The sequence below is a fragment of the Pipra filicauda genome, unplaced genomic scaffold, assembly GCF_003945595.2.
Source record: "Pipra filicauda isolate LSUMZ 115617 unplaced genomic scaffold, ASM394559v2 scaffold15_size4787011_pilon, whole genome shotgun sequence".
NCBI lineage: Eukaryota > Metazoa > Chordata > Aves > Passeriformes > Pipridae > Pipra > Pipra filicauda.
The window spans coordinates 2,644,518-2,665,328 of record NW_024104096.1 but is presented as its reverse complement, the minus strand read 5'-3'; the positions used below and the strand labels follow the sequence as shown (position 1 = coordinate 2,665,328).

General features: G+C 52.4%; 1 protein-coding gene across 1 annotated transcript; it reads left to right on the top strand.

The window, feature by feature from the left end:
* Positions 1 to 14: 14 nt before the first annotated feature.
* ABCC2 (ATP binding cassette subfamily C member 2) lies at positions 15 to 20,706 on the top strand. The gene is made up of 32 exons (XM_027710917.2): positions 15 to 3,022; positions 3,557 to 3,730; positions 4,213 to 4,338; positions 5,440 to 5,574; positions 5,981 to 6,103; positions 6,443 to 6,498; positions 6,745 to 6,976; positions 7,588 to 7,769; positions 8,378 to 8,555; positions 9,058 to 9,312; positions 9,787 to 9,852; positions 10,349 to 10,486; positions 10,835 to 10,981; positions 11,245 to 11,329; positions 11,421 to 11,487; positions 11,683 to 11,809; positions 11,984 to 12,160; positions 12,263 to 12,430; positions 12,709 to 12,895; positions 13,736 to 13,868; positions 14,298 to 14,403; positions 14,650 to 14,869; positions 15,340 to 15,494; positions 16,474 to 16,629; positions 16,732 to 16,931; positions 17,561 to 17,687; positions 18,077 to 18,178; positions 18,281 to 18,424; positions 18,660 to 18,818; positions 19,069 to 19,235; positions 19,569 to 19,763; positions 20,192 to 20,706. Exons 1-32 carry the CDS (start codon positions 2,981 to 2,983, stop codon positions 20,319 to 20,321), a joined length of 4,659 nt encoding a protein of 1,552 aa, XP_027566718.2. The 5' UTR covers positions 15 to 2,980; the 3' UTR covers positions 20,322 to 20,706.
* The last annotated feature ends 105 nt before the right edge of the window (positions 20,707 to 20,811 follow it).

Sequence of the window (20,811 nt, the reverse complement as noted above, 5' to 3'; positions counted from 1 at the left end):
CCCCTGCTGCACCAGAGGAGAATACAATCATATCCAGAATGCCAGGGAGGGAAACATGATAGCAACAGCTGGAAAACAAGGCCTGCTGTAGTCAGCCAGTAGGATTAGCAGTGCAGCAGCTGCTGGGTAGAGAGAAGCACATTGATATGTACGGGTGATGAAGACATTAATTTGTAATGGCAGGGAGTTTCTCACTACCTGACTCATGAGGTGAGGGGGCTCTGAGACATCCTGGGCTGTGGGCCCTCAGAGCTTGAGATGGGGGAGGCATGTGATGAGATTTCTTGGGAGGACCAAGTGCTTTTTCTAAGGGAGTTTTCATGTCCTTTTCTGAATGTGAAGCACAAGCTGTTTGTTCACCAGACAGTGTTTGGGGAATGTGCCATTTGGGTCATTCCTGCCTAGTCATGATTGAAGCCCCAGACTCGTATCAGTCACCCTGCAAAATACCCAACAAAAGATCTGAATGGCATCAGAGTGGTCCGTTAAAAGAGTAGAGACCCAGAGATAAAGCAACTTTAACCTTGCTGCCTCCTCTTCTGTAAAAGCTGAGGAGAATCCCTCTGACAGCAGAGATAGTGGACCTTCTTAGGAAGCAAAAGCAGGATTCAGATTTCTCTGTCCATCTTGGCAATAGCTTGCAGCCTGTGAGGATATACGGCAAAAATGTGGTATTTGACAAGGTGGCAGCACTTTTGTCCCCTTAAACAGAATCAGATCATTGAAAGCCTATAATCATTGTATTTTCAGCTCAAAGAGTACATCCACCTGTTCACATGAATCCAACAGGAGTATCACTCTCTCCCAAAACACACCTTGGGAACATAAGTGGTAGTTCTTAACAGAGGATATGAGAAGGGAATGACTGCCTAATCCTGGTGTCAGAGCTGTCATCAGCACTGACATGTGCAGGCAGTAGGAAGGATCCAAATTTGGAAGAAGAAATGGTTAAATTTGTTGTTATAGTCAATGTAGTTCAGAATATCTGATTTAAGAGTTCATGGCTTATGTGAGATTTCATGAGTCATGGTCATGATTAAGATACTAGTAGCTCAATTAAGATGAATATTCTGCTGACACAGAGTTTGGCTCTTTCCTCTGTGTTTAAAGTTCGAAAATAAAAAGGCTTTTGAACTCGAATGGCATTACAGTGTGACAAAGCAGAAAAACAGAGAAATAAATCCTTCAGAGAAAAGATGAGTAGTGAGGGCTGGACTGATTTGTAGATTGCTTGGCAGAAACCTCTGTCCTGGATTGGCATGAAGCAATGCCTATTTTTCGAAAAGTTATACCATGCTGGACAACAGATGGATAAAGGCATGGGAATACAGGGAAACTGTGATATTGTCAGCCAGAGAGGTGCTACTGCTTTGATTATCTTGGTCCCAGTGAAGATTTTTTGGGTATTTTAGTGAAAGAAGCTTTATGGAAGGAGCTGAAGGACAGTGAGGTGGCTTTGTGTGGTTTTGGGAGAAGCATGTCCCAGGTATGAGGGTAGAGAAAGTGAGGGTGTACTTGCTTTGAACATTAAAGAGAGCTGGCATCCTGTGCTGAGGGAAACACTCCAGCTCTGAATGAGAGCAAAGATGGGGCGGGGATGGGCTGTGACCTGTACTGAAAACCAAGACAAGCAGTGGACAGGACATTACAGAGGAAGGTCTCACCAGCAAGTGGTCCCCTTGGCATCAATGCTTCAGGTGGGTTTGAGCAAGGCCACAGGACACCTGTGTCAATGGGCAGAAAAGAATCATAGCAGCAGTCTGGATGGAGAAGGGCTGAGGAAGTGACTGCTTCATTCATTTATTTCTTACCCATTGTATCAGATTGCAGCTCTCATCAGCAGTGTACTGGTTCTGGCCTGGAGGACCTAGCACTAGGGATAGTTTTATTTACAAAAACGTGGATTTAATCAGAGAAACCAGTAATAATTAACCAAGGAGTTGGACATTGAGCCTTTCTCTGGTATTGATGGTTCCTGAGCAATTACTCATTGGGTCACCCTTGACTTCTGAGTTATCTACTAACTCAGTGAACAATGAGACAACGTGATCCTTGCAGTCACCCTACCTTTCTACTGTTCCTCAAGAGCACAAATGATTAAGCAAATCCAGTTCCAGCCTTAGAGACACCATCCCCATGTGCCCCTAGCATACTTCCACCTTTCTAAGCAGCAGGGTGATGATTTAATGGCAGTCACTGTCCTCAGGAGTGTTCCTCTGTCTCCAGTGATGGGGGTTGCCTTAGAATGAAGATTCAAAGTCTCTTTGGGGTTTTGTGGCCACGCAGCTGCCATAACATGCAGACAACGTGGAAATGTGGGAAAGGGAGAAGCAAAAGTAATAGTTCAAAAAGCCTCCTGGCTCTGCAGGCAGGAAGTTGGTAAAAGGAGCCCAGATCCTGGGTATTCAGAAAGACCAGTGCAGCATGTGGTCAGCTCAGCTGCCAGACACTGCAAATTCTCAAGCCTGGGACACTGCTGATGTCATGGGCCTCCTTGCTGGTTGGCATATGAAAAAAAGGGTACTGTCTCCTTTGGCTTCTGTGGGACCAGCTCTTGCTGGACTTTTTGTCACCATTCAGCAGGCTTGTTCTGGCAGGAGAGATCGTTGCAAAAAAGCAGTGTCTTCAGTGGGTCCATATGAGCTTGTCTCTGTTGGTGTGCACTGATGAAGGCTAGTGGTTTCTGAACAGTGGCTGTGGTGTCCTGCAGTGACTCTGGCTTCCCTGTATCTCCCCTTTGATCTCTTTTTTGAGTCTTCCTCTCCTCCCTTCCCCTGATCCCATGTGGTTTCCCAAGCCCTTTTGGTCACAGCTTTGATTTGTGGTGTTGTGCAATAGCACCAAGTTAATAAATAACTGTGTGTCATCAGGGATTTTGTCCCAACGCTACTTGAGGGCGTGGGGGACTTTTATCCCAAGCATCCACTCAGGACTTGGGCAGAGCGCGGAGAAGGAGCTGCCGTCTCTTCTCCCCTGAGCCATGTCAGCAGCCCTGGAGGAGTTCTGCGGCTCCATCTTCTGGGTGAGTGGCAGCATCATCCCTATTGCCTGTTCTCAGGGCAGGACACTCAGTGGATGGGGAGAGCAGTAGATCCCAAGGCTCACAGCTTGTCCTGCCAGTGGAACCCAACGGCCAGCAGTCGACAGAGGTTCTGATATTTATCCAGGACTGCCACAGCACTGAGAGCTGTGCGGTGCCTGCGTGGTATTCACAGGACACTGAGGCAATGACAGCTCCCTAAGTGAGCCTTGGCCTGTTTTGGCCCAGCTGGAAACAGTACACCTTGCATAGACCTCTTGGGGAATGATTTGGGTCCAGCTGCTTCAGCTGGCTTGGCTCCAGCAAGGGAGCCCATCCCAGGCTCAGGCAGATAGATGGGGAGAGAGATATTATGTCAAACTTTGGCTGAGTGCTGAAATGCTCAGCCAGGAGGGTGGGTGTCAGGAGGGGTGCAGTGGGGGTGGGCACCTATAGGAGTGCTGGCTCTTGTACTGTGAACCAGGTGAGAGTCAATCCATCCCAACTGACTTTGTTTTCTGTCCTTGCTGCCCCCAGAATGATTCTTACCTTGCTCGTCCAGATGCCGACCTGCCTGTGTGCTTCCAGCAGACTGTGCTGGTCTGGGTCCCCCTTGGCTTCTTCTGGATTTTGGCTCCATGGCAGCTCTTGCCCATGTGCAAATCCAAAGCCAAGAAATCATCTGTGACCAAACTCTACATCATCAAGCAGGTAGCGTGGGGCTGAGGGGGCACGGATGACAGGCTGGGGCAGCCTGGAATGGAGGTGGTGTAAGTGGAAGGCCTCTGTGCTGGAGTCAGGTATGGGATGGAGAGATGAGAAATGTAGGAGAGAGAGAGCAGTGGGATAGGGCACCATCAGGGACAGAAATGTAAACGGGAGTCTAAGATGATGCATATATCTGGGACAGAGGGGACAATAGGGGTGGAATACACTGGGAGGGAGGGCAGAGTATATACTGGGGCCTCTCTTGTGGTCTGTTATCCTCCAAACTTAAAATGATGGCAGTGCTCCTGTGGAACTGTTGCAGCTTCACAGTGATGAAAGCTCCCACAGGCCAAGTTTGGGTTGAAAAGAGTGTAAGAGTGCATGTAACACAGTGCTTCTATGCCAAACTGTGTTGTCTTCCAGTGGTTCCCAGTTTTCCTCAGTGGTCTGGGTCTCCCCTCAAGGCTGCCCCTCTCTCCTCACAGATGCTGGCTGCTTTGCTGGTGGTGACGGCAGTGGCAGAGTTGGCCCTGGCATTTGTAGAGGACACAGAGCAGGACACCGTGCCAGCTGTCAAGTACACGAACCCCAGCCTGTACATCGCCACCTGGGTAAGGGATCAGCTGGTAAATGTGCTGTGTGTCACCAGAGAGACACAGTGTGAGACCACGGGCCAAGCAGCAGAAAACTTCCCTGCCTGTTCTCAGAGATCAGTGGGAAGCTGTGTCCATGAGGGAAGTGTAGCCTGCAAATTGGACAGGGACTAGCCCTCAACATGTGTGAGTGGGGCATAAGGGCAATTCATTGAGCACAGGCGTCTGGTTGTACAGCGTTCCCTGCTTTTATCCTTAAAACTGGGATAGGTTCTACGCCTGTGTATGTAGCTGAGCCATCTCTGCTAGAAGCCTTGCTAGCAGCAGTATGGGTTTCACAGGATTGATTGCATATCGTGGACATCAAACCATGCTCTGATGTCTCACAGCTTCCCATGAGTTGCTGCTCACTTTTCTACAGAGAGTCAGGAGAAGTACCACAGGATGGCCAGGCAGAGGAGAAAGCTGAGGACATAGGGGCTATTAGCTTGATGGAATATGTGCATGGAAGTTACAGATATCCTGTAACATCTGTAATCCTGTATTCTAACAGTCTTAACAAAGCCCAAATGCTCAGGAAATGTTACTTTTGCACTTAAAACCAAAAGTAACATCCCCATTTGCTATCCTTTGTATTTTGTCATGTCATTTAATTTCACGTGCAGAGTCCATGTGGCATGATAAGACAAAGGGGACTGCCCATAGAGAGGACTCTGCACTGCTGGGACACGACACGGGTTTAGTTCCAGTTCTGGAGGCAATATGCAGGAGGGTGTGACTCCTGATGGCTGGGCATGTCTGACAATGTGTATGACATGTCTGAGAATCTGGAGTGAGAACAGCTAAAAAGAGAAATAGTGCCCTGCTGTAATGTCAGGGTACCTTCAGACCTGATCTTATGTCTTCCCGAAATAAACCTTTGCCATATGCAGTTAACTCTGAAGCTTATGTAGAGTTGGCAGTAAGCTCAGGCACTGGGAGCTCAGTGTATTCAAGGCAGTGAATCCCAGCATTTCATGAATGCTGGCACCCCGGGACACATGCTTCAAAGACACTTTTAGAGTCCAGACCTAGTCCTGCAGCCCTACCTGAACCTCTGACTGGTCTTTCTTCCCGCAGCTCCTGGTCCTGCTGGTCCACGAGGCACGACGCTTCTGCTTGCGCAGAGACTCGGGGGTACTTTTCTGCTTCTGGATACTGTCCCTGCTCTGTGGGATATTGCCGTTCCAGTCACTTGTCCGGAGAGCCCTGCAGGTTGGATTTGACAGGAAGCTCTGTGCTTCCCTAAGGTCGTGTTCTGTCCCCAAGGAAAGTCCTTCATACTTGTCTCTTGGCAAGCTCTCTGTGGTATCACACAGATCCCAGCTGCCCTGGCAACCTTGGGGAATGAGAAAATACCTGAGAAGGAATTGCTCTTTTAATTCATCCTATCTCTTTGGGGAAGTATAAGGTCTCCAGGACCAATTTCTCTGCTTACAGACTTACGGGAGGAGGTCAGGAAGAAGCGGCAAAAGGAAGCTGATCCAGGCTGCACAGCGAGTTTTACACTGCTGCATTGTGCTCAGCCATGTTCACTGTCCTGGGGATGGATCTTGTCACTGAGTTGCAGGTGGCCTTGAGACAACCCCCAACAATAACCCTGGGCTTTCCATTCCTGCAGGAACCAATCTCCGACCTGCCACGGTTTATCCTCTTCTTCATCTCCTATGGGCTCCAGCTGCTCATCTTCCTTGTCTCGGGCTTCTCAGATGTTGCCCCAGAAACAAAGGAAATCAGGAAGAAGGTGAGAGGACCATGTGGGAGTGGGCTTGGGGCACCACATCCCATGCATTGTGTTGGGCAGGGTGAACTCCGTGTAGGCTATGGAACCTGGAGCTCCATGCTCCAGGCCCCTTGGGGAGGGAAGACCTGAGGGCTTCAGCACATGGCACAGCAAGAGCTGCAGCCTGCAGCCAGGGACGGGGGGCTGCTGCTGGCTATGAGATGGGGTTCTTGGGGTGGGATCTAGCACAGTTGGAAACTTCTGGGGCTCTTTAATGGCTGGGGGTGCTGAATCAACTCTAGTCAACACCACCTCTCAACATCAATGATCTCTTGGTACCTACTTTGCTTTGTACCATAGAACCCAGAGGTGACAGCCTCCTTCCTGAGCTCCATTACCTTTGAATGGTACAGCAGGTGAGCAGGGCTCCATGGGAGGTGGGGCTGGAAAAATGCAAGAGTGCTTCAGGGCTGGCCCAGCCCTGTTTGAGGGAGCCTGCAGCACAGGCTGCTTGGAGTTAGTAATGAGAGGCACCACGCTGGGTTCGGTCTATGCAGCCTGAGCCCAGTTCCAGGCTGGGTGTGAAGTCCTTGCATTTTCAGCAAGGACTCTCCAACAAGTGTCATGCAGGAAACTTGCTGAGAGGTTTCTCTGCCCCACAGCGTTGTTTTCAAGGGCTATCGCAAGCCTTTGGAGATAGAGGATGTCTGGGAATTGAAAGATAAAGACAGGACACAGGCACTTTGCACTGCTTTTGAGAAGAACATGAAGACTGCCATACAGAAGGCCCAAGCTGAACTGGAGAAACGGAAACGCAAGAAAAGACACCAGAAAGGTGACCCAGACCATGGAAACAATATGACCAAGGCCCAGAGCCAAGACATCCTGGTGCTGGTAAGTCCGTTCCTACTCTTGGCCTTGTATGGGACTGACACATCCAGGTCCAGCCTCAGGGAACAGGGTCACCCAATGTCCCTGCAGCCCCTCTTTGATTCTGCAGGGCCATGGACAAGGATGGGGGAATCCATGACAGGGTGTTCCCTGTCCTTGGCAGATCCCCATGTTTTGAGAGACCAAGAAAGTCTACATCCTTCTGCCCTACAGAAGGACAGGAACCACCCTCAAGTCTACAGTACAAGCAGCTCCCTTATCTCTATCTTTCCCTACCCCAAATACCTCCCAGCAAAGAAGTCAGACTGAACATCACTCCATAATCATCCCTGGCCTCAGGTTCTTCCTGGGGTGCCTGGTTTTTGGCCTGAGAGGTTCAAGGTGGTTTAGGTTTTGCAACAATTGCCTTTGGCGCATGAGAGATGTGTTAGTCCTGGGTGTGTATGACATGAGCAGAGATCAGTGAGAGGGAACATGACAGGAGGTAAAGCAAAGGCTTTATTCAGGATACCTGATCTAGGGTCTGTGTCTGTGATGCTGCCCTGGAAGCATCTTTCCAGGTGCAGGAAGCCTGCACAACCAACTCCTTCATTTTTGTGTGGGCTTCCCTCCAGGAGGAGAAGCAGCCGAAGAAGAAGAAGAAGGGAGACAAAGGAGACTCTGGCCCTCCTGAGGATTACGCCAGGGGTTGGTTGATGAAAACACTGGGCAAGACCTTCCGGCAGAACCTCATGCTAGCAGTGGCATTCAAACTGGTTTATGATGCACTTGTGTTTGTCAGCCCCCAGCTGCTGAAGTGAGTCTTTTCTCTCTGTCCCTATCCATGTTCTGTCCTGACTTTTCACCCAACCCCACCACCTCCCTCTGTGCACTATATCCAGGCCCACCATCTCCACATGTCTACCTCTCCCAGCCCCAGACCCTCAGGACATTTTGTGCTCTCACTAAAGGTGGGGGAATATGCTGGGTTACAGTTTAATGAAGAATTGATTTGAGCTGGCTGCCAGCTTTTATGGGTAATAGCTTGCTCCTCGCTCCTTGCATCCTCTGTTACGCAGCCCTACTCCCTCACTGGAGACAGTCCTGGCTCTTCTCTGGGGCCCTTCATGAGTCAGTCGGGCTCAGCCCAACAGGGCCTCCCCAATTCATTTTGCAGAGCAGCACAGTCTCTGTGGATGATCTGACATTACTGACCCACTGCTGTGTGTGAAATGCAGTGTCCTTGGCAGAACAGGGACGCCCAGCAGGTCAAGGGTCTCCAGCTTGCTGAGCATTGAGCCAGCTCTCCAGGGCAGGGTCTCAGTCACCACTCTTGTGAGGATGCTCTCCCTGCGTTCATTTGCAGCATCCTGCTTGGGTCTGTCTCAGTAGAGTGAGTGTCTCATGGGCTTCTTTATCCTCCAGGCTGCTGATTGCCTTTGTGTCGGATGAGGAGGCTTTTGCCTGGCAAGGCTATTTATATGCCATCCTGCTCTTCCTGGCAGCGGTGGTCCAGTCCATCTGCCTGCAGCAGCACTTCAGCTTGTGCTTTCAGCTTGGCATAAATGTGCGTGCCAGCCTCATCGCTGCCATTTACAAGAAGGTTTGTATGGTCCTGTCATCATCCCTGTTGGCTTTCTCCAAGCTGGGCTATGGATATAATCATTCATTGCCTGACCCATCAACCTGGGGTGACTGGGGTGTATGCACATTACTTCTTAGGAAGGCACAGGAAAAGCTTGGCTTGTGGGATGCCCACCCAGCTCTGGGGACACTGTGGATCCTAGTTCTGCTTGGGACCTGGGTGCTGCAGCCATGTGTTTGACAGCTACCAGGGGCTGAGGCAGGTTTCTCTTCAGAGCAGTGTCACACCTAGGGCCATTGCCACTAGGATTCCTGCACAAGGATGTGTTTCGTTTCACCCAGCATCCAGTGGCTCCTGGTGCGTGGGCAGTGAGGAGACTGCCTGTGGCCAGCAGGGAGGCACCAGGAGCAAACCCAGGAGCAGTTTCAGGCTGGCCTGCTAATTGCCTGCTCTGTGCCATGCTGCTGGGAGCCAGGCTGCTCCCAGACTGGCTTGTGGTGACAATGTTTTCTCTTTCCAGTCACTCACCATGTCCAATGCCACCCGCAAGGAGTCCACAGTGGGAGAGACTGTGAATCTGATGTCAGCTGATGCCCAGAGGTTCATGGACATGGCCAACTTTGTTCACCAGCTGTGGTCATCTCCCCTGCAAATTATCCTCTCCATTGTCTTCCTCTGGGCAGAGCTGGGCGCCTCTGTCTTGGCTGGCATTGCAGTCATGGTACTGCTCATCCCCATAAATGCATTCCTGGTTGCCAAGGCCAAAACCATTCAGGTCAGTGGTGGGTGCAAGATCCTTCCTGGTCTCGCACTCCCGAGGCCCACTGTTGCTCTCTTCCCTCATTTTCCACACTCCCCTACCCTTTTCTGTTTTGTTATAGATCTTTCCTAGCCTAGGAAGTTGATCTCACTTGGGCTGGGGGTAGCCTGAGCCAGGGGTGATCTGCTGCTATGAGCAGGAGACAGGTCTGTTCTACCATCACAGTTGAACTTGAACAAGATTAGAGGCAGCCTTGAGGACTGAAATGAGATATTACCAATCATAAGATAAAGCTTTAGCTTCTACCTCACAGCAGGGTGTTGTTTTTCCCCAGATTGTCCAGAGCCCCAGGGGAGCCAAGGTCCAGCTTGGTGGGATGACTTTTCTGGGTTCAGGAGCCCATCCTTCCCTTCCCTGTGGCAGCCCAGATGTGTTTCCAAGGGTGAGCTGCTGTCTGGTTTCGGTGACATCTGGTTCTTCTGTTTGTAGGTGAGGAACATGAAGAACAAGGATGAACGGATGAAAATAATGACTGAAATCCTCAATGGAATCAAGGTGAGCAGTGGACTGGAGACTCCCCAGGCAGCTGCTGCACCCCTCTTGGTGCACTGTACCTGGAGAGAGCCTACCTGTATAACCCTACAGCACCAGTCTTATAGTCTAGCTTGGGGCCCCTGTGTCTGGGGTGTCCAAGCCTCAGTCTTTGTAATTCCCTTGGCTTCCTCACCTTTTGAAAAATTGGGTGGGGAGGAGCTCTGGGTTCCTGGACCAAGACTTGGGAGCCAAGAGAGGGTGTTTCTTGATAGTGAGCCCACTGCCATAGTGGCAGAGGGGCTGGCAGTGACCTGTAAGCTGAAAATGAGGGAGTGTCAGTGTGGAAGTGGGGGAGTGCTATAAGCCGTGGGTTAGGACAGGAGAGGGAAGATGCAATGGCCAAGCAGGCTTCTGAGCAAGCCAGGAGCTGGTGATGGAGGTGCTGGCCACTAGCGAGCTGAGTGTGCAGGTGGGCTTTCCTGTGAAGCCAGCATTGCTCACCCTGCTCATCCCGCAGATCCTGAAGCTTTTTGCCTGGGAGCCCTCATTTGAGAAGCGAGTTAACGACATACGGGCACATGAGCTCAAGGACTTGCTGAAATTCAGTTACCTGCAGTCGATTTCTGTCTTTGTGTTCACGTGTGCCCCCTTCCTGGTGAGTGACAACAGCCCCGGGGAGGGTTGCACCTTCCTCTGAGTGGAGGCTGGGCTGTGTCCAAGGGGATGGGAAATATGGGGAATCTCATATGGAGTGCTCCTGCAGCGATGAAGGCGTTGATATCCCTTCCTCTGCCAGGGATGCAGAGTATAGTCCTGGCTGCTGGCAGGAGAGCTGTGGTGGAAGGGGGTCCCATCAGGGTGGTGAGATGGGGCCCAAAGGAGAAGGGGGAAGGAGGAGGGGAATAGGTCCCCAGCAGAAAAGCACTGCTGAGGCCTAAGGGCAACAATGGGGGTCTGGACACACAGCCACATTGATGGTGCTTTTTCCTGCTGTCTCTCCTAGGTCTCCTTGGCCAGTTTTGCCGTCTATGTGATGGTGGATGAGAACAACATCCTGGATGCACAGAAGGCCTTTACTGCTATTTCCCTTTTCAACGTCCTGCGTTTCCCCATGGCCATGCTGCCCATGGTCCTCTCTTCACTAGTGCAGGTCAGCCCTCCCATAGGGCAGGGGGTGCAGGGGGATCCTATGATACCTCTGCCCAAACCAGAACATGGGACTCAGGTGTGTGATGGACACCCAGGAGTCAGTGCAGGGGGGTGGGACAGGACTTACATATATAACACAGGTTTGGGGCTCAGAGGTTGGATGGGGACTGTGTGATGTGATGCTCTGCTTATGGGGCTCCTGCCAGCCCACCCAGCTGCACCCCATGCCCATGTGCCATCCTCATCCTCTTTCTACCATGGCAGACCAATGTGTCGACTGCGAGGCTGGAACGCTACCTGAGCGGAGAAAACCTGGACACCTCAGCTATCCAGCACAATCCCATTCCAGGCAAGTGAACCTCCAGATTAGTCCCTGTGGGTCACAGGCTGTCCCCAGCCCTGGGCTTTCCCAGTCCTGAGGGCCCTCCCTCTGCTGACAGGCAACGCTGTGCGTTTCTCGGAGGCCACCTTTTCCTGGGAGCAGGACGGCAGTGCTGCGATAAGAGAGTAAGTGCTCTGCACCATATTGGGCGCAGATGGCTGGGGAGCAGGAGGCTTTCTGTGTTTTTAATTGGGGAAGGCAATCACTTCTCACAGTGCTGCTAGACACAGGTGTCCTAGAGACATTGCTCTGTGCTGGTCCCACTCAGGAGCCGTGGGTGACCTGGCAATGCTGCTTCCTAAGCCCTCGTATCTTTGCAGTGTCACCCTGGACATTACACCTGGGAGCCTGGTGGCCGTGGTGGGGGCTGTGGGCTCAGGCAAATCTTCACTGGTGTCAGCTATGCTTGGGGAGATGGAGAATATCAAGGGACACATCAACATCCAGGTGAGAGGAGCCGGCTGGCGCAGGGGGCTTTGGGGCTGCCTCTGAGCTCAGTGGGGAAGCAGCAGGGCAGGACTGTCTCAGCGTGGTGGCTCAGGGCGAGGAGAGGCTGCAGGAGGTGGCAGTGCTCAGGCTGATGCTCTGACAAGGTAGCTATTCTTGTGTGTCTCCTTCCAGGGCTCCCTGGCCTATGTCCCCCAGCAGGCCTGGATCCAGAATGCCACCCTGAAAGACAACATCCTTTTTGGGTCAGAACTGGATGAAGCCCGGTATCAGCAGGTCCTTAAGGCCTGTGCCCTCCTTCCAGACCTGAAATTGCTGCCTGCGGGTGACCAGACAGAGATTGGAGAGAAGGTAGCAGCCCTGCGGGCTATGGATATTCTATAGCACCTGCAGCAGAGAACAGAGCTGTACCCCTGTGCCAGCCCCATGCCCAGAGAGGTCCTTCCTTTCCAGGGTATCAACCTGAGTGGGGGCCAGAAGCAGCGAGTGAGCCTGGCCCGGGCAGTGTACAGCAACGCAGACATCTACGTGCTGGATGACCCGCTGTCTGCCGTGGATGCTCACGTTGGCAAGTACCTCTTCAAGCACGTGCTGGGCCCAAAAGGGCTGCTGCAAAAGAAGGTGAGCACCCATGCCCCCCTACCCCCCACGTAGCCAGGCAGGAGTGGCACTGGCACAGTGTTGATGATCCAGGGAAGACAGGCTGCCTACCTGGGACAGGGAAGGATCCTGTGGCTTTCACATGGAGCTGCAGCAGGCAGGAGAGGCCTCATGGGTGCCCTGTGTCTGCATTGATAAGCAGAGAGGTCCCCAGCTAGGGGATGGAGAGCCTACAGGCCCATGGCTGGGGGACAAGGAGTGTTCTGATGGTCCACTACCCTGCAACTGCTTTGTTGCAGACACGGATCTTGGTGACACACAGTATCAGCTTCCTGCCCCAGGTCGACAACATCGTGGTGATGGCAGCAGGAGCAGTGACTGAGCATGGCTCCTACAGCAACCTGCTGGCAAACAAGGGGGCCTTTGCCCAGTTCCTGAACTTGTATGGCAGGCAGGAGGAGGATGTTTCAGAGAAAAATAACACAGGTACTGGGAACGCAATGGGGCTGTGGCAGTTAGAGGGGCTGTGCATGGATCTTGCGGATATGAAGATCTGATCTTTCAGTCTGACCTGGCTCTATCCAGCCCAGGCACCAGTGACAGCTGCTGTGAATCCTTCCCAGCTTCTGGTAATCAGCAGCACAAGGACTTCCTGCCTAAGATTTGCACCCAGGCATTATGTTGAGCAGCCAGCAAAGGATCTGATTTTTTTACTCTCTTTTTAGTTCATTTATGTATATGTGTCCCAAAATCTTATGTGGCAACAGACTCCATATTTTAGTGATGCTGAGATGAGAGAGATCCTTTGGTTTATTCTAAACATGCCACTGGATAACATTCATCTTTATCATGTCCCCCAGTGCCATGGGGAGGAGTGATATCAGGTCAGGTGGATGCCCACCCTGTCTGGGCTCAGCACAGTTGTCCAGCTGCAGCCTAGCTATTCCCAGACCACCCTGACAGGACCCATCTCCACCTCCTCAAGGGGGTACTCCTGAACTGGACTGATACGACCTACTACATCTCGAACCTACTAAACTAGCACAAACCTCTGCTTGAGGTCACACCAGTGGCAGTGAGCAGCAGAGACTGCCTTCACACAGGTCTTTAGCCCTATGTCCCCTGTCACTTCTCCCTCCAGCACCGTGGATTTCTTCCTCCTCCTGCTGTACTGGGCTTGCAGCAGGGTTGGAGAAGGTGTGATAAGTGATGGTAGGACATAGCCCGGGCCTGGGGTGTGGGGTGAAACTGTGTGCAGCAGAGGTGCATGGGATCTGCTCTCTCCTCAGTGCCTGATCCTACCTTCCCTCATCCCTGTGCTTTTAGCTGTTGGTTTAGCTGGGGATGAAGAGCAGAGTGATGAAGACCTTGAGCCTTGCGTGGAGGAGGGCCCTGAAGATGTGGTGACTATGACCCTGAAGCGAGAGGCCAGCATCCATCGGAGACAATTGAGTCGCAGGTAGGCTGTGCCCTGAGTTCTTGGCTCTCTTCCCTGCCCCATGCACTGCTCCCTCAGAGACATGAGTCTGGGGGCTTCCCGGGAATTTCCTGCTGGGAGCCTCCCTACCTGCTCCTACAAGCTGATCTGGGTCAGGGGCATTTACTCACATTACTCACAGTAATGTGTCACAGCCTTACTCCTTACTCTCTGTGGTCTTCCCTGAAACTCGCACTGCTGGCTGGTTCTGCTTTTGGGGATGAGGGCTACAATTTCATGGCCGTAAATGCCTAATGCTTCCACAAGGCTAATTCAAAGCTGCCCCAGTTGGGACATTATTTTCCAGTGGGCTCTAGCACTGGAGATCCAATGCAGCATAGGGATGGACTCTCAGGAGATTAGGACCAATCCAACATCCTGTGATTAATGATGCCTATCACCTCCCTGCAGCCTTAGTAAAAGGAGCACCAGTTCCTGGAAGAAGGCCCAGGAGGAGCCCCGAAAGAAAGTGAAGGGACAGCAACTGATTGAGAAAGAAGCTGTGGAAACCGGCAGGGTGAGGAGGATGGAGGATGAAGCACTGTGCTGCCAGTGCTACCAGACCCTGACTGTGGCTCAGAGAAGTGTGGGCTGGTGTGGCCCCACTGCAGCCAAGAGACACGAAGGGACAGAGCTGCCTGGGACTGGTGGGCAAGGTGGTGGAGGGAGCACTTGGGCAGCAAAGCGGGAGTCCCAAGTCTGTGCTGGCTGCTATTTGGCTGAGGTTTGCTGGGCAGTGGTAATGAGTTAAATTGGTCCACAGGTAAAGTTCTCCATGTACATGCAGTACCTGCGTGCTGTTGGCTTGTGCTATTCCTTCTGGATTGCCATGGGCTACGTTGCAGAGTACGCCGCCTATGTGGGGACCAACCTGTGGCTCAGTGCCTGGACAGACGATGCGCAGCGCTACCTGAACCAGACCTATCCCACGGAGCAGCGAGACCTGCGGATCGCTGTCTTTGGGGTACTTGGGGTGTCACAAGGTGGGTGTAGGAGGACAGGGGACCCGCTCACCTCAGCTGTGTGGTCCAGAAGGGATATATGACTTGTGAGGCCTGCAGGCAGAAGTGCAGGAAGCAGCAGGGGACCCAGCATTGTCTTCATTTGCCTGCTGCTGCCTTCCTTCCAGCTCCTGGCTGAACTGGGGACAGATACCAGTCCGAAGCCAGCATAAACTGCCCCAGGAAGTCTGTGTTGCCTCCTTAGGTTGAAGATTACTGTCCTTAATCAATTTGGACATAGTGCTAGGGCCCAAGGTTTTCCAAAAGGGTTAGTGTTCCTCCTGGGTGGGGTGGGATGCAGTTACTGGGGCGTCCCAGGAAGGTGGGATGCAGGACTATCCCAGTGGCTCACTGCAGAGCTGCTGGCTTGGAGCTGCTTTGTGACTGTTGAGCCAAAGGGTGCCTGGTGAACTGCTGTCACCCCCTCCACCCCCCCCATGCTGTCCTTGCAGCTGTCTTCCTGCTCTTTGCCACCATGCTGTCTGCTCGGGGTGCCACACGAGCCTCACGGGTTCTGCATCGGCAGCTGCTCAGCAACATCCTGCACGTGCCCATGAGCTTCTTTGACACGACCCCAATTGGCCGCATTGTGAATAGGTTTGCCAAGGTAAGAGAACAGCCCCAGGATGGAGAAGGTGTTTGTTCCAGCAGGTCTGGAGAGCGTTGGGTAATAATATAACACTGCTGCTGTTGAGCACGGCTCAACTGAGCCCAGATAAGGGCCAGAAAGGGACCAGAAGGGCATGGTGGATACAAGGCTGACTGCAAGGCAAGCCAATCCTGGGCTATACTACAAAGACAGTGTCCAGCAAATCACAGGAAGTTGTTATCTCCTCTGCTCAGTGCTAAGGAGGTCACACTTGGATACTGTGTCCTGGTTTGGGGTCACCTGGTCAAGAAGGATGTGGAGAAACTGAAGAGGGTCCATAGTAGATCACCAAGAGAGGTAGGAGCCTAGAGCTCATGTCCCACAGTGAGATGTCCTTCTGGTTATGGACTTTCAGAAAAATATACAGTCTTTTCTATGTAAGTGAAGCTCATAAAACAAAGAGAAAGCGAAAAGGAGGAAAATAAAGACAGGTAATTTCACGTGTGCTGCTGCTCTACTTCTTCCTTTGGTGCCATCTCTTGGTTTTTGGGAATAAAATTTCTCTTGAAATCAAGCCTCAGGCCTTCTGGGTTTACTCTGAAATGAGAGAGTATGTGATGCCAAGCTAGGAGATGGATGAAGGCCAACTGGAGACCTGTGTGCTCCTGTCTGCATGGACCTGTAGTTAGTCCTGTCCCTGTTTCTGTCTCAATTCCTGTTCCTGCATCCTGGGTCCAGACAAAGATGCAATTCCTAAAGCTGGTCTGTGCAACAGGGGAGTATTATAAGAAGTTTTTCTGTTAAATCAGCTGTTCCCAAGCTAAGAGCTGTGGCCCTAAATGAGATTGTAACCATAATACCAATTGAGGATCATCCAATATTTTTACAAGTGTCTGGCACTGTGTTACCATATGAGTGGGTAGGAACCCTGTATGTATGGTGTCTTTGGGATTCTCCCTCTCTCTGGGGTCACTGGCTGCTTCTTCATATGCTCCAGGACATCTTCACAGTAGATGAGACCATTCCCACGTCCTTCCGCACCTGGCTCTCCTGTTTCATGGGCATCATTAGCACATTGATCACGATCTGCCTGGCCACTCCATACTTCGCTCTCATTATTATTCCCTTGAGCATCTTCTACTATTTTGTGCTGGTGAGTAACTGTGGCTTGAGTGAAGCTTCTGCCCTGCTGAGAGCAGTATCTTTGTGGCTGCTGGTCTTTGTGTTGGTAACAAAGCTGTGTTCCTCATTTCAGCGCTTCTATATCTCCACGTCACGCCAGCTAAGGCGTCTGGACTCTGTCACCAGGTCTCCCATTTACTCCCACTTCGGTGAGACAGTGTCAGGCCTTTCTGTGATCCGGGCCTATGAACACCAAGAACGGTTCATGCAGCATAATGAGACCATCATGGACATAAATCAGAAAAGTGTTTATTCCTGGATAATCTCAAATAGGTGAGTTTTACCCCTTATGCCACAGAACAGCCTGTAGCACCTCTCCCCAGGGGCTTCTGGGTCCTGAGAGAGGTCCTTGAGATACTGCAGTTCTCCCTCTTGATCTCAGCATTGAGGGTCTGTGTAGGAACTGGGGGAGTTTAGGATAGAGGTGCCATCTCTGGGAACGACACATGTTAGGGTGATTTTGAAAGACAGAATGTGGACCCTACAAAGTGTCCAGAGCCTGGGTAGGGTGAGCTGTGCAGTCAGCGACTGAGATGCTCTTGGTAGGTTCTGGGAAGAGGCTGATATTTCAGGCCAGGTAGGAGCACGATGTGGGCACTCTTTGGTGTTGATGTCTTACTGGTAGATGCTCTGGGCGTGTGAGGGTTGTACAACTGGGGTTCCTCTGAAATATGGCATTACCAGCAGAGGAGGTTATGTGTGAGACATGGATGGACATAAAATGAACCTGCTTGCAGGCCACAAATGATCTGCAATGTGTACCATGTGTACAGCACTGGGCTCAGGGCTGGGTGTGAGGGGTGCTGGTAGGGTGCTGCTCTTACTGGTGGGCTCTGTGTTGGGCACCGGCAGGTACCTCTCTGCCTCTCCCACTGCCCTTCAGCTGTCCTCTCCTGGAACAGGTGGCTGGCCATCCGTCTGGAGTTCGTTGGGAGCCTGGTGGTCTTCTTCTCTGCGCTTCTAGCAGTGATTTCAAAGAGCACTTTGGCGGGCGGCATCGTGGGTCTTTCTGTCTCCTCTGCTCTCAGCGTGAGTCAATGAAAGTGTTTTCTTATCCCAGGGACAGCCCTGTCCTGGAAGCTCTGGGCTGGCTGCAGGAGGCTGCCCTGTCTCCAGCTCTGATCCACGAAGAGGGGATTATCTGGGGTGTCACATCACCTGGGGAGTGGCTATAGAGCCAAGGAAGCACACATCCCAGTGTGAATGGATGCTGGCTTCCATGAGGAGGAGTATAGTCCTGCTATGGGTCAGAGATGCGGCAGCAAAGTTTTTGAAGACCTAGAGAGGGTGGGCTGTGGCTGGGGACTGGAGATCCCAGACCAGGGACAGTCATGTTCAGGCTGAGTCCCTGAGCTGAGGTGGGAGGTAGTTGTTCCTGGGTCCCACTGAGCTCTGCATCCTCTGATTCTGCCATGCAGGTGACCCAGACACTGAATTGGCTGGTGAGGACATCTTCGGAGTTGGAGACAAACATCGTGGCTGTGGAGAGGGTACATGAGTACATGAAGGTGGAGAACGAGGTGAGGAAAACAGGGTTCAGGCAAGCACCTGCTGTACAGCGTGGTGCTCTCCAGCCTCTTGGAGTGCAAGTCCCCACCTAATGCTCCTGTGCCCTCCCCCAGGCTCCATGGGTGACAGGAAAGCGTCCACCACGTGGCTGGCCCAGCAAAGGCGAGATCCAGTTCATTGACTACAAAGTTCGTTACAGACCTGAACTGGACCTGGTTCTTCAGGGGATCACCTGCAATATTGGGAGCACTGAGAAGGTGCCTCTGCCCTCACTACACTCTTTACAGAGTTACACTGTGTTAAAGCTGTTTGTTCCTCTTGGCTTCAGTCTGTGCGCTGGGGAGGGATGGTGATGGGATGTGGCTCCTGGGGACTCAAGCTGCAGGAATGGGACAGTCTGGGAGATGGTGAGGGTGGGAAGGCCCACCAGAACAAGGTGGAAAGCATCTGCCCTCTTTTCTTCAGCCCTGGTCTAAAAAGCTGCTTCCACAGGTCGGGGTTGTGGGCCGGACCGGGGCTGGAAAATCCTCCCTCACCAACTGCCTCTTCCGAATGCTGGAGGCTGCTGGAGGGAAGATCCTCATCGATGAGGTGGACATAGCAACGATTGGCCTCCATGACCTGCGCAAGAACCTCACCATCATACCTCAGGTGAGCTGATCACCACGTTTCCATATCCCACTGCTGCATGGCTCCTGCAGGCTGTTTCCTGGGTTTTGCATTGCCCTCAGTGCATCCCTGGGTGCTGTGGAGACACCAAAAGCTGTGAGCATGCTGTCACCACCTCCCCTGCCCAGCTGCAGGCAGCAGCATGGGCAGGATGTGGCCACACTTGGGGGCCTGAAGCCATTGCCCTGCTGAATGGCTGTGGTGTGGCTGAACACGGTGCTGTCCCTGGCAGGACCCTGTGCTCTTTACTGGAACCCTGCGGATGAACCTGGACCCCTTTGACCAGTACTCAGACGAGGAGGTCTGGAAGGCCCTTGAGCTGGCTCACCTGAAGACATATGTGCAAGACCATCCTGAGGGACTTCTGCATCTTGTGAGCGAGGGAGGGGAGAACCTGAGGTGAGCAGGCCCAGCTCCCCTCCCTTCTCTTGCTCCAAGGGACCAGCCTGGAACAGCAGCCTCCAGCAGAATGGCTGTCCAGAAATGAGGGCACAGAAGCTTCTGGGAAAAGAAGGTGGGAGAAAAGGGTACAGGAGCCAGGGCTCTCAGGATGCCAGCGTGAGCCAGCCCTTCTATGAGGGCCCAGAAAGATGCTGAGAGATGGGGTGCTCAGGGTGGCAGATGCAGGGGGAAGGCCAGGCACAGTGTTGGGTCAGGGCAGTGTGTGCCAGTAGGCTTGCAGAAGCTCTGATAGTGTCTGTTTAGTAACTCATGTTTTCCATCTCATCCCAGTGTTGGGCAGAGGCAGCTGGTGTGCTTGGCCCGGGCCCTTCTCCGCAAAGCCAAGATCCTCATCCTGGATGAAGCAACAGCAGCTGTAGATCTGGAAACTGATCATTTAATCCAGACAACAATCCGGAGCGAGTTTTCTGACTGCACTGTCCTTACTATCGCTCACCGCCTCCACACCATCATGGACAGCAACAGGTACCATGGGACAGCACCATGGGGCAAGAGGAATGGGAATCTGGACCCCTAGGATGGGGCAAGAGGTGGCCAGCAGCAGAAGCAAGGATACAGCCAGAAGGGCAGGGGTGGATGTAGTGCCTGGGGCAGTAATACACAGTGGTTCCAGAAGAGAACAGAGGGGTAGGAAGGTTGGCCATGCAGTAGTTATGCCTTTGTGGGAGAAACCTTTTTTGGTATCGTTCTTTACAGCAACAGACCATATAGGCACTCACTGTTGGCACCTTATGTGCCAGCACAGGGAGGAGGGCTGTGCCCTCACCACTGCTGAGAGGTGAACCGCATAACGTGGCCACAGGAGTGAGACTCAGTGGGGGTGCAGCACTGGTGCCATCAGTGCTATCAACTCGGACCCTGGGAGCTCAGGCCTTCTTGTTCCCCTCTGCCAGGGTGATGGTGCTGCAGGCTGGGCAGATTGTGGAATTTGACAGCCCCGAGGAGCTGCTCCAGAAGCAGGGCATCTTCTCCATGATGGCAAAGGACGCTGGCATCACCAGTACCGAAAGTACTGCCCTGTAGGGGGAGCGCTGCAGCGTCCAGGTGTGTGCGGGCAGCTCCCTCCTGCTGGCGCTCACCGAGCTGGCGTCAGCGTCTCCCCGCAGCCAAGCTGCCCAGGAATTTGCCTTTCTGCAGCTGGGAAGCAGAGAGGGTGGCTTCTCTGGTTGTCCAGAGACAGAGCATCTGGACTCGAGTGAGCTGTTAACATTGCTACCATGCCCTGCCTGCTGTGCACACAGGGGTCTGGAGCTGCTTAACTTATTCTACAGAGGGGAAAAGCTATCTGTGATGCAGGGAGATCATGACCCCTGTTGGGAGTGGTCTTACTTTTTGTACTTCACCATGCCAGGTGAACCTACCTTAGAGATGCTTTAGCACTGTGGAATTAAATTACTGTTTAATCTAAGAGTGGATGCTATAATTTATTTACTTTTTGTAACTGTTTCTGGTCTTTCAACTTAAAGGCTGACATCAAGTAAGCCTTGGTTTAGCCTTAAACCCAGCTAGTGCT

Excerpts from the sequence above, each read along its gene's own strand:
- ABCC2 (XM_027710917.2), top strand. The coding sequence starts at position 2,981 with ATGTCAGCAGCCCTGGAGGAGTTCTGCGGCTCCATCTTCTGG. Across the intron at positions 4,339-5,439 it reads GCCTGTACATCGCCACCTGG|CTCCTGGTCCTGCTGGTCCA; the intron begins GTAAGGGATCAG and ends TTCTTCCCGCAG. Across the intron at positions 16,630-16,731 it reads TCTTCTACTATTTTGTGCTG|CGCTTCTATATCTCCACGTC; the intron begins GTGAGTAACTGT and ends TCCTCATTTCAG.